This window comes from Ailuropoda melanoleuca, chromosome 6, assembly GCF_002007445.2.
Source record: "Ailuropoda melanoleuca isolate Jingjing chromosome 6, ASM200744v2, whole genome shotgun sequence".
Lineage (NCBI taxonomy): Eukaryota > Metazoa > Chordata > Mammalia > Carnivora > Ursidae > Ailuropoda > Ailuropoda melanoleuca.
The window spans coordinates 77328931-77341561 of record NC_048223.1 but is presented as its reverse complement, the minus strand read 5'-3'; the positions used below and the strand labels follow the sequence as shown (position 1 = coordinate 77341561).

Sequence of the window (12631 nt, the reverse complement as noted above, 5' to 3'; positions counted from 1 at the left end):
CCCCCCCACACCCCCACCCCGGCGCTGTTCGGGATCCTGCAAGCCCCCTCCCGCCACCGTAAGTCAGAGCGGGAAAGCCACTTACTTCAGAGTCGCTCACCACTAGGGCATAGAGGAGCAGGCACGTCACCAGGACTCTCATGGTGGCGAGGCTGGGGCTCTAGACAGCGGCTCTGCAAGGGAGGGAGAAGTCAACTTGAGGTGGAAGCGGAGGAGCGAAAAGGTGGGCCGGCTGGGTTACCGCAGTTCGCGGCGGGAATCCCTAGGTCTCCTGCGGGGCGCGCCCGCGCTGACCAGGCTCCCCAGGTCCAGCCGTCTGTCCCCGCTGGGGGCTCAGGCGTCCGGGCACCCACGGGGGGATGCACAGGCACCGGGAGCGGTGACTCAGGCTCGGCCGCTGCTGCCGAGCCGGGGCCGCCGGGGCTGCCGGGGCCGCGGGAGTTGGGGGAAGGGAAGCCCGCAGGACCAGCCCTGCGCAATTAGGGTGGCCTGTACTCACCAGTAGCTGCGGCAGGAGGGACACAGAACCGGGACGGCGGGACAGGTTGACCCTCGGACAATCCGCGGGGCTCTGGGGCTCCAGTCGCCGCGCTGTGCTGCGAGCCGGCTGCGGGGCTCTATATCAGGACCCGCCCCAGCCTGGCCCCGCCCCAGCCTGGGATCTCCCCAACCCTTCCCTTCCCTCAGCTTCCCTGGGGACAGCCGCGACCTGGACCCGTGGGCTTCCACAGCCTTGACTGAGAGTGAGGGGCAGCGCGGTCCCCAGCGGAGGGGACGAACAGAGAGCTCCAGAGGCATCTAAATTCCTCACCCCCTCCTCCCATTCACCTGGCCTGGGGCCCACCCCAGGGCAGAGGGCTCCGAATCGCGCTAGAGAGACTCTCCTCTGTCCAGCTCTACTGTCTCTTCCCAGGTCCCCTAAATCAGCTCTTCTCTAGTCTTTCCACCTTCGGCCCCCAACTGCCTAAGAGAGTGATTAGAAGCCCTGGGTAGAGGGGCATAGTGCGCAGCCCTTAGAGCTAAGTCTCTTTCCGAACGTGAAAATGCACTTGACAGGGGCCTCCTGGCTGGCTCAATCCCGGGAGCACCCGACGCTTCTGCTCTGGGTTGTGAGTTCCAACCCCAGGTTGGGTGTAGGAGATTACTTAAAAATAAAATCTTTGAAAAGAAAGAAAATGCGCATGACACACGCTGGCTAACTCCTGCTAACAGGGGCTATGAATACTAGCTCCCCAAAATTCATCAACACAACCAGTGGATAAGACAAAGTTGAGTTTATTGCTTACCAAGGTAAGGGCCTTTGGTAGTGGCTGGCTGGGGTAGCGTGTAGGCAAGATCAGAGAATTTGCCATTTGGTTTAAGGGTGGTCTTTGAAAGTGAAGACTTGATAAGGATTGGATAAGGATCATGGTATAATATTATAAGATTGTGAGAACAAAGTCTAAGGCCACAAACTATTGATGCTTTCTATTGAATTATTGGTGGATCTTTCAAAAAGTTCCTATAACAAACAATCCCTTTATTTGCCTGGGCCAGAGTATAGTTAGGTAATAAAGACAAAATAATAGTAAAGCCTTGTTAACATAGGCAGTAAACTGTGGAGAGGTAGGAAGTTCTGTTTTCACATCTAAGGAGAGGAATTGGGGAACTGGAGGCCAAGAATGAGATTTATTTTTTACTGTATGTCCTTTTCCACTGTTTAAGTTTTTGAAAGCACACCTTTGTATCACCCATTCCAAAAATAAAATTACAGATTTTTTAAAAATGCATATGTATTTAGTATTCTAGGCTTCATCATAAAGCCTTGCTTCTAATAAGATAAAATAATTGTTTATCCAGCAAGATTGGCCTCCAGGAAGACAGACCATGTGTAAAGGACTCCACCCGCTCTTCCTGCCTGAGGGCAAGCTCACATAGTTGTATAGACACGCACAGGTACGTGTTCCTCAGATATAGTTGAAGGAGCACAGCAGGGACCGTGAAGCTCCGTCCATCCCAACCCCTTCCCCTAGTGTAGAGAACCAGGGTTTGGGGGTCACTTCTTTCTATCCAGAAGGACTGCCCCCTCTAATGGGAGGAAAGGGGGCTGAGTCCCTGTAACTCACGAGGGCCCTAAAGCCAGGGCCATGGCTTGGTCCCTTTTTCTGCCTAGGCCTACGACATTTTGTTGCCTGGCAAACCTGGACGTTGGGTCTGGACCTACTCGAGAGAGGCAAGAGGAAGGTAGGGAGAATGCCAGGAGAGTAGGGAAGAGGAAAGCTTCTTTGCTCTGCTCCTGTCAGAGGTCTCAGGATGCCAGCCTCTGCCTGGGGAAAGTGCGAGTTAACCATGCAGCATGCATGAGGAAGGCAACCCATCACCCTCTGTAGAGAGTTTTTCTGTGCCCAGCTGAGCTGCCAGCATCTCAGGGAATGGACTGAGTCAGAGTGCTACAGGTCCAGAGCTCGCCTCACTACTTCCTCTAGAAGACTGTAGCATGTTTTGTTTGGATTTAGAACCCATAAATTGCAAATAAACGTGATCAAAATGTAAACAGAAATGTTGCAGCCTGAGGACTTACCCCGAAACTACTAGGTTAGGTATCAGGAAATTCCCAGCACACTGTCATGATTCATAGAGCGCCCCCAGCAGCTCCCATGACTCCAGATTACTTGGCTGGAGGCTGTCATGCTGATTCTTGAGAGCCAGATGACCTCATTTCCTCCTGGACAAAGAGGCTTGGAGACCGTTATGCAGCTGACACTCTTCTTCCCCTTCCTTCCCCTTACAGTCCCTTCACCTGGTTGAACAACCCTGAAGCCTCCAACTCCTCACTTTCTTTCCACTCTGCGATCTTTAGTGCTCCCCGAAATCTCCGTGTCCATTATTTGGTGCACAGCTGTGTTAGTCTTTTCAATTATTTGAGGACAGGGACCATATCTTAAATATCTTTGTCTCTTCCTCAGCACTGGACACGTGCCTTGTTCACATAGGTGCTTTATGGGGAATGGATCAGTAAACAAGTGGGAACAGAGAGCTTTGGGGCACCCTGTTAGTTTTCCTACTCTCTTTTCTTCTTACCATAAAAAAATAGTACTGGTATTATTTCTGTCTTGTACTAAAAAGCTCTTTGATACAATCTATTCCTCTTTGTGGCATAGCTGGAAATCATTATTCCCATTTTGCCGATGAGGAGAATGAGGTGGAGAAAAGATACAGACTTGATGAGTTGGCAAAGGCAGCACCAGGACCCAGGTTCCCTGATCCTTGTTCCCGTGCTCTATACCTCACTGTCTCCATGAAGAGGGGTACAAGAGGTGTACAAGACAGAATGCTGTGAAGATGAGGGCCAGATGACATACCATGTTCTGGCTCAGGGGAGCCCTCTTGCTGGTTTGAGAGACTGCCTTCCAGAATACTCCTCAGGCTGTGGTTTCCTAGTTCCTGAAACCCTTAGTGTAGTATGATTTAGTTGGTAGACTGAGTTCCAGGAGCTAACTTGGTGATGTAGGCTATCTGAAGTTTTTATCAAGGGTGAGAGAATAAGGAACATAATTTCAGAATTTCATTCTGTTCCTGTCTCCCAGAGTCACACCACCAGCCAAGCCTCTGTGTGTCAGGGGGCCAAAGTTCCAAGTCAGATGTGGCAACAGAGACTAATAAAGAGGCCCCCTTTCTTGAAGTCTCTCATAAAAGAGCAGGCAGATGCCAGGTGTCCAAAGAGAACCAGGATATCCAAACTTGGCCCTGAGACTATGTCCAGGAAACTGGGCCCCTGAAAAGGCTATTTTCTGACCAGCGAGACCTAAGTCACAGGATATATTCCTGGGTTGCTACACCAAAAGTGTTCAGCATGATACTACATAGAGAGTACAGCGTCTAGCCCCAGGTGGGCCACATCCAAGTCGAATAACCTTAAGCAAGACACTTAACTCTCTCCATCTCAGTTCCTTATCTACAAAACAAGGCAACACCTGCTCTACCTATGCCTGTGAGATCATGCTTGTGTGGGAAAACATCCATTTATGTACTCAGTATTTATCATGGGCCTACTATGTGCCAGGCACAGTTCAAAGATACTAGAGACAGAAGGATGAACTTTCGGAGCACCTGGGTGGCTCAGTCGGTGTGTCTGACTCTTGATTTCAGTTCAGGTCATGATCTCAGGGTCGTGAGATCAAGCTCAGGTCCACACTGGACGTGGAGACTACTTGAGACTCTCTCTCCCCCTCTGCCCCTCCCTCTGCTCGCACATGCATGCACACATGCTCTTTCTCTCAAAAAAATAAAAAGAAAGAAAGAAACAAAAAAAAAAAAAAAAGAAAGAAAGAAGCATGAACTTTGCAAGCTACAATTCCTACCCTGAATGCCTGCCTTGCCTTCTTGACTATGGCTGTACTGGTCCAGAAGACCAGCAATTCTCTGGAGTGGATCCCAGAATTCCGGTTAAGTGGGGATGCCGTGTCCTGAGCCAACAGTTCCCAGCAACTGGCCAGCTGTATGTGCTGTTCACCCCCCATAGCCCTGACTCCCATTTCCTCCCCCTCTTGTCCGCTGTCTGCGGCCTGAAGCTCTTCTCTTTTTCCCCCTACACCCAGGGTAGACGGATTCCTCTGCAGTTCTGGGAAGGAGGCACTGAATGCTGGTCACAGAGCTTCCGTGGGTCTGATGTTCCTCCGTGTGTTTAGCTTAGCGCTCAGGGAAAAGATGCTGTTGTCACAGCAGGCACTGAAACATGATAGGGGAAGTACTGGAACTGCTGGGCCCCCAGCAGCCTGTGGAAAGAGTGGAAAGAGTAGGGCAGAGGAAGCCGCATACTTGCTTCCTTACTCATGGAAAGCAGAAAGCCCAGGGGCTGCACCCTGAGGTTATACTCTGTCGTCAATAATGCCCTGAACAGGGAGGCCGAGTTGGTCCCTACAGCTTCAGCCTCTAACCCCTACTCTTTCTCACCCATCCCGGCCTCACAGTCTCTGGCCCAATTCCTAGCCCCACCCGACAGTTAGCTCAGACCTCTGCATGAATATTTTGAGCCCTGGCCAAAATTTTCTTTGTCGTTAACCCAAGCCCAGTTACTTCCTCAGTCAGGAACTTGTGACCTTAAAGGAGTGTTGGTCATCGGTTTCCAGACCAAATTTTGAGTTCCCTCCAGGAACCAAAGCTAGGTCCCGGTCCTAGAAGTTCTGCTTGCGTTACCATGCCGGCTGGCAATGGTTGCTTACTGGAAGTAAAAGGGGATACCCAGGAGGAAAGGACTGACAAGGCAAACTGGAAACTGGTAGGTACTGCCAAGAAGTCAATGATGTTTAAGGCAATACATTCAGCCAAGAGCTAGTATACTCAAAAATTTTGCTCAGGAGAAAACCAGTATAACATCCATAGCCCACATGATGTATAATTTCATGTGCTCATGGCTCCCCCAAGCTGAATTCTATATGCTCCTCTGTCTTTAAAGCAAGTGCAAGCATTTCCCTTTCCATTATACAGAGAGGAAAATAGAGGGATAATGAAGGGAAGTGAATCATCTGAGTTCATTCACTGAAAATGATGAGATTCAGAATTCACCGATTTTGAGGAAACTCATGACACATTTCCACCCTCTCTCCTCCTAAGTCTAAATCCTTACTCCTCCCTTCCTGACCACCCTCAACCCCCGCACGCAGTCTCTTCGTCTTCCTACCCACCTACAGAAGGTACTTCTCTTCTCCAAGCAGTGATTGATAGTGTGATGAAGCAGCCAAGTCCTGGGGGGGAGAGGGGAGGTCATGTTCCTTTCAGAAGGTATATAGGATGAGATGTATGGAAGTCTGTGAGAGGAGGGAGCAGGGACACAGCACGGAGCCCTTGAGACAGGTGTGTTTGCAGAATGAGCGGAGAACTGCATGAAGGTAGTCTTACCAGGAGGCTCCTCTTTACTCTGAGAGCGGTGATGGTGGGAAGTGTGACAGCAGTTAAAGGAGAAGGCTGGAGGTACCCAGCTGGCTCAGTGGGAAGAGCATTTGACTCTTGATCTTGGGGCTGTGAGTTCAAGCCCCACGTTGGGTGGAGAGATTACTTAAAAAAAAAAAAAAAAAGACTCATTAAAAAAAAAAAAAGACGTAGAAGGCTGCTCCCCACAAGGGGAGATTATATTCTATCCTCTGTTAAAGATAATGACTGACTTTTATTTGCTTAGCATTCATTTTTTTCCTTTTTTTAAAGATTTTATTTATTTATTTGATAGAGACAGCCAGCGGGGGTGGGGGNAACCCCTACTCTTTCTCACCCATCCCGGCCTCACAGTCTCTGGCCCAATTCCTAGCCCCACCCGACAGTTAGCTCAGACCTCTGCATGAATATTTTGAGCCCTGGCCAAAATTTTCTTTGTCGTTAACCCAAGCCCAGTTACTTCCTCAGTCAGGAACTTGTGACCTTAAAGGAGTGTTGGTCATCGGTTTCCAGACCAAATTTTGAGTTCCCTCCAGGAACCAAAGCTAGGTCCCGGTCCTAGAAGTTCTGCTTGCGTTACCATGCCGGCTGGCAATGGTTGCTTACTGGAAGTAAAAGGGGATACCCAGGAGGAAAGGACTGACAAGGCAAACTGGAAACTGGTAGGTACTGCCAAGAAGTCAATGATGTTTAAGGCAATACATTCAGCCAAGAGCTAGTATACTCAAAAATTTTGCTCAGGAGAAAACCAGTATAACATCCATAGCCCACATGATGTATAATTTCATGTGCTCATGGCTCCCCCAAGCTGAATTCTATATGCTCCTCTGTCTTTAAAGCAAGTGCAAGCATTTCCCTTTCCATTATACAGAGAGGAAAATAGAGGGATAATGAAGGGAAGTGAATCATCTGAGTTCATTCACTGAAAATGATGAGATTCAGAATTCACCGATTTTGAGGAAACTCATGACACATTTCCACCCTCTCTCCTCCTAAGTCTAAATCCTTACTCCTCCCTTCCTGACCACCCTCAACCCCCGCACGCAGTCTCTTCGTCTTCCTACCCACCTACAGAAGGTACTTCTCTTCTCCAAGCAGTGATTGATAGTGTGATGAAGCAGCCAAGTCCTGGGGGGGAGAGGGGAGGTCATGTTCCTTTCAGAAGGTATATAGGATGAGATGTATGGAAGTCTGTGAGAGGAGGGAGCAGGGACACAGCACGGAGCCCTTGAGACAGGTGTGTTTGCAGAATGAGCGGAGAACTGCATGAAGGTAGTCTTACCAGGAGGCTCCTCTTTACTCTGAGAGCGGTGATGGTGGGAAGTGTGACAGCAGTTAAAGGAGAAGGCTGGAGGTACCCAGCTGGCTCAGTGGGAAGAGCATTTGACTCTTGATCTTGGGGCTGTGAGTTCAAGCCCCACGTTGGGTGGAGAGATTACTTAAAAAAAAAAAAAAGACTCATTAAAAAAAAAAAAAGACGTAGAAGGCTGCTCCCCACAAGGGGAGATTATATTCTATCCTCTGTTAAAGATAATGACTGACTTTTATTTGCTTAGCATTCATTTTTTTCCTTTTTTTAAAGATTTTATTTATTTATTTGATAGAGACAGCCAGCGGGGGTGGGGGGTGGGAGAGGAAGAAGCAGGCTCCCAGCAGAGGAGCCTGATGCGGGGCTCGATCCCAGAACTCTGGGATCACGCCCTGAGCCGAAGGCAGACGCTCAATGACTGTGCCACCCAGGCGCCCCGCATTCATTTCTTTTTCAATCTCAGCAACAACGTTTAAGGAAGGTACTATTATTTTCCCCATGCTACGAATGAGAAAACGGAGGCTCACAGAGTTTAAGCAGTTTACCCAAGGTCACGCTATAGGTAAATTGTAGACTTGGAACTTAGCCCATACCTGCTTGATTCCAGGAGGTGGACTATCTCTGATGCAGTAGTGCATTCTGTCAGGAAGGTGGGGATGTTTGTTCTGATACCTGGGAGTCTTCCTACTTCTAACCCCTGGTGTCATCCCAGGGTAGCCCCAGCTGTCCAAGTTATGTCTGTGTCGGTTCCTGCCTATCTAGCTTGAGCCACAGTTTATAAAAATGTTCTTCCTTTTCCTCAAGATAGCCAGCCACAGCTGGGTCTGGTCTGAGAAGTGATCACTGTGCTTACATATCTATGTGGATCTCTGGGAACATCAATAGCCAGTCTTCCCTTTTTGCAACCATTATTCACCATATTAAATGATGAGGATACCCTAGGGTTCTTCTGTGGGGAAATAACAATAGCACCTCTTTACTGAGTGGGCGTTTTATTTAGCAGGAATTGGGAAATAGCCATGTGCATTATCTCATTTAATCCTTAGTGAGGGATATGCAACACTGTCCCCACTTTATGGAAAAGGAAACCAAGGCTCTGAGAAGTTAAAGTCACACAGTCATGCCAATACCTGGCAGGTCAAACCTAGATTTCTGACTCTGAAGCCTGTGTTGATTATCGCTATGATAGTGTTATCTCCTTACCCCTCTCCGAGGGAAAAAAATATACCCTGTTGAATGCGTGCCTAGGAACGTGTAATAATAAATGTTCACTAATGTTATGTTTTCCAACCTTGTCTGATGATAAGAATCACCTGGCTTTGGAGTGCCCGGATGGCTCAGTCGGTTAAGCATCTGCCTTCGGCTCAGGTCTTGATCCCAGAGTCCCGGGGGCAGAGCCCTGCGTTATTGTCTGTTGCGGGGCTCCCTGCTCAGCTGGGAGTCTGCTTCTCCCTCTCCCTCTACTCCTCCCCCTGCTCATGCTCTCTCATTCTCACTCATTCTATCTCTCAAATAAATTTCTAAAATCTTAAAAACAAAAAAAATCACCTGACTTGGAGATTTAAAAAATATAGGATGTCAGGTTACTTCCTTGGAAATTCTGATTCATTAGGTCCAAGATGGGGCCCAGGAATCTGATTTTTTTAAAATATTTTTATTTATTTATTTGACAGAGAGAGAGACAGCCAGCGAGAGAGGGAACACAAACAGGGGGAGTGGGAGAGGAAGAAGCAGACTCCCAGCAGAGGAGCCTGATGTGGGGCTTGATCCCAGAATGCAGGGATCATGCCCTAGCCCAAGGCAGACGCTTAATGACTGCGCCACCCAGGCACCCCATGGAATCGATTCTTAATATGCATCTTAGAAGATTCTTACCACCAAACAAGTTTGGGGACAATGTCGGTCAACATATCTAGGAAGAGTTGGTTGACTTTTTTACTTGGGAAATGCCCAATTAAATCACAAACTTTCTATCTACTGGGGCTTCTACTCCAACCCTGTCCTTTGAAATAAGGGTCAGTATAGAGGTGGGAAAGATCCAGGGCTGGAAGGCCAACTTTTGGGCAGAATTTCTCAGACAAGGATGAATCAAGAAGGGAATGTACACCTGGCAGTCTTGTGCAAACCCAGCCACCCTGAGGCGACTTTTCTAAAGAATCTATTCTCAAAAAGTTAATTGCTTTGGCACTTTTGTACTTATTTTTTTTTAAGACCCTAGTGATCATTTCATTTTTAAAATGCCAAACGGATGGCTAATGGAGGGACACTTCCATATAGAAATTGAAAGAGTTTGGGGAATGAGAGTAACGCTCAAAGTTACGGCAGTGGATGAGAAATTGGTTCCAGAGGACCTCAGGAAAAGTGGCAGAAACTGGGCAGAGGTGAGAACAAAGCAGAATTGAGAATATCTGTACTTATTTTCTGTGATAGTTCCTGATGGTCCTTGTGCTGGCACCCTTCTGAGCTTCTCAAATCTTTTTTTTCCTCCCAGGATCTTCTGGTTCCACCTGAGTAAAACTGGGTTTCCAGAGAATTGTCCCTTCGCAGGGAGGGTGGGAACTATCCTCAGGAACAATGGGCCCAGCAGCTTGTGGGATGACCATGATGTTTGCATTTTTAGTCAGGAAGGAAGCAACAGTGACTTTCTCCCTGAGCAGACCCTCTGCTCTGTGGCATAGTATCCTAAGGATTTATTCAGTCTATCACAGCAGTCAGTTTGTTATATTTATAAAGAAAATTCTAGGGGGGCCTGGGTGGCTCAGTTGGTTAAGCGATTGCCTTCAACTCAAGTCATGATCCCGGGGTCCTAGGATTGAGTCCTGCATCAGGTTCCCTGCTCAGCAGGGATCAATAAAATCTTGAAAGAAAGGAAGAAAGGAAGAAAGGAAGAAAGAAAGAAAGAAAGTTCTACCCAAATTTCAGAAATAAAAGAATTAAGCTCAACTCAAGTGGTTAATTTCATTCAATCAACCAAAAATTACTTTTAAATAGCTAAGGTGGACCTAGTGCTGTGCTGGGCCCTGGGGGTACACAGAAGAACATGCGTGAGCAGAAGAACATGCGTGATCCATACCCTGAAGAACTTTAAAATCTGGTAAGGAAGACAAAATGAATATATGTGAAACAATTAAAATGCCATTAGGCAAAATGGTACTATAAAAAAAAAGAAAAGAACAAGTGTTGGCAAGTTGTGGAGAACTTGGAACCCTTTGGCACTGTTGGTGAGATTGTAAAATGATGCCGCTACCTTGGAAAACAGCAGGGGGGGGTCCTCAAAAAATTAAACATAGAATTATCATATGATCCAACAATCCCGATTCTGGGTATATATCCAAAAGAATCGAAACGCAGGGTCTCAAAGAGATATTTGCACACTCACATCATAGCAGTACTGTTCATGATAGCAAAGAGGGAGAAGCAACCCATGTGTCCATGGACAGATGAATGGATAAGCAAAATGTGGTCTGTACACATAAAGGAATATTATTCAGTCTTAAAAAGGAAGGAAATCTTGTCACATGCTACAACATGTATGAATCTTGAGAACAATATAATAAGTAAAATAAGCCAGTCAAAAAAAGCAAATACTACATGAATCTACATATCTTTAGATACAGAGGTTTCCAAAGTAGTCAAATTCTTTGAAACAGAGAATGGTAGTTAGCGGAGGATAGGAGGAGGGGGAAATGGGAAGTTGTTGTTTAATGGGCATAAAGCTTCAGTTTTGTAAGATGAAGTTTTGGAATTCAGTTGCACAACAAGGGGAATATACTTAACACTACTGAACTGTACATTTTAAAATTGTTAAGATGGTAAGTTTTATGTGTGTTTTTATCGCAATTAAAAAAAAATCACAGGACAGCTGGGTGGCTCAGTTGGTTAAGCATCTGCCTTTGGCTCAGGTTGTGATCTCAGGGTCCTGGGACTGAGCCCCATGTCGGGCTCCCTGCTCAGCGGGGAGTCTGCTTCTCCTTCTGCCCCTCCCCCCTGCTCCTGCATGGGCTCGCTCTCTCTCTGTCTCACAAAAAAATAAATAAATAAAATCTTTAAAACTTAAAAATAAATAAAAATAAAAAATAAAATAAAATAAATTACATTAAACACTCTGACCACTGACCAAAATTGCAGTAAAGACAGAGAACAGACACACTGAAGTTAGAGATTTCCTAGGCCTGAACAAATCATAAAGGGTGTGTCATGTCGGATTGGTAGAACGCAGGGGAAAAAAGAAGTTCCAAACAAGAGTCCTGGAAGATGACAGAAGCTGGGATAAACATTGTATATATTCTGGAGAGTAAATTTTATATGTCCTTAACTGCAGGGGGGTGTGTGTGTGTGTGCGTGTACACGTGTATACAAGCCATGAGAAATCTGGCACAATTAGGAAGAGTTTACACTGAAGAGTAGTGAGAACGAAGTAGAGCTAGGAAGAATGAGGTCTGATTGTAAAAGGTCTTAAAAGCCGGGTGGAAGTCTGTACTTGATAGACTCCAGGAAGGCACTATCGGTTCTTTTCTTTTTTTCTTTTCTTTTCTTTTTTTTTTTCTTTGAGAGAGAGAGAGAGAGAAAGAGGAAGACAGAGAGAGTGAGAGGTGGGGAGGGCAGAGGGAGAGAATCCCAAGGAGACTCCATGCCAATCGGGGCTCTATCTCACGACCCTGCGGTCATGACCCTGAGGTCATGACCAGAGCAGAAACCAAAAGTTGGACGCTTAACCAACTGAGCCGCCAGGCACCCGAAGGCAGTATGGGTTCTTAAACAAGGATGTGTATAAGGTTTCCGGTTAAGGCTGAAAATTCCCGGGCGCCTGGGTAGCTCAGATGGTCAGGCATCTGCCTTCAGCTCAGGTCATGATCCCAGGGTCCTGGGATCGAGTCCTGAGTCCAGCTCCCTCCTCGGCGAGGAGCCTGATTCTCCCTCTCCCTCTGCTGTTCTCCCTGCTTGTGCTCTCTCACTCTCTCTGCCAAATAAATACATAAAATCTTAAAAAAAAAAATGCTGAATATTCCTACCAGTCTCAATTGAAATAAGAGAAGCAAAAGAGAGTGACTTGGATTTTGTCTGGGCTTGGGCTGGAGGGAATGGGGGAATGATAATCCCCCAGGGCTGGGTGCTGTAGCGGAAGGGAGAATTGAAATGAAATGACCGCAGAGGGGAAGTGAGAATGCAAGGAAAGAGAGGAGAGAGCTACAGCTCCCTCCTCATTCTTGGTCTTCTGGAGCTTTTGTTTTTCCAAACTTGCAAGGTCATGTGTTTTGCTTTAGAAAGAGCCTTAGAAAGTTCCGTTCAAGGGCTGTACCATGAAATCCATATTTGAAGGTCAATACAATAGTCTTATGGGTTAGAGTGGGAAGAATGAGGGTAGAGAGCCCCACTGCCCAATCCCAGTGGCACCTGTCAAGTACAAAGGCCCTA

General features: G+C 47.0%; 1 protein-coding gene and 2 long non-coding RNA genes across 3 annotated transcripts in view; all 3 read right to left on the bottom strand.

Moving 5' to 3' along the window:
• PLAU (plasminogen activator, urokinase) overlaps positions 1-657 on the bottom strand; it is a 6447-nt gene extending 5790 nt beyond the window's left edge. Inside the window, exons 1-2 of the mRNA XM_002920410.4 lie at positions 500-657; positions 86-173 (exon numbers count right to left, since the gene is read on the bottom strand). Of these exons, the coding sequence (XP_002920456.1) occupies positions 86-142 (57 nt within the window). The 5' untranslated portion in view covers positions 143-173; positions 500-657. The remainder of the gene's footprint in view (positions 1-85; positions 174-499) is intronic.
• Positions 658-4348: 3691 nt separating this feature from the next.
• Positions 4349-6015, bottom strand: LOC117802702. The gene is made up of 3 exons (XR_004626174.1): positions 5878-6015; positions 5664-5723; positions 4349-4754 (listed from the first exon to the last, which is right to left on the bottom strand). It is a non-coding gene; the product is annotated as an uncharacterized LOC117802702 (long non-coding RNA).
• A 934-nt stretch (positions 6016-6949) lies between these two features.
• Positions 6950-12631, bottom strand: part of LOC117802701 — an 11589-nt gene continuing 5907 nt past the window's right edge. Inside the window, exons 2-3 of the long non-coding RNA XR_004626173.1 lie at positions 7190-7345; positions 6950-7035 (exon numbers count right to left, since the gene is read on the bottom strand). This is a non-coding gene — a long non-coding RNA (uncharacterized LOC117802701). The remainder of the gene's footprint in view (positions 7036-7189; positions 7346-12631) is intronic.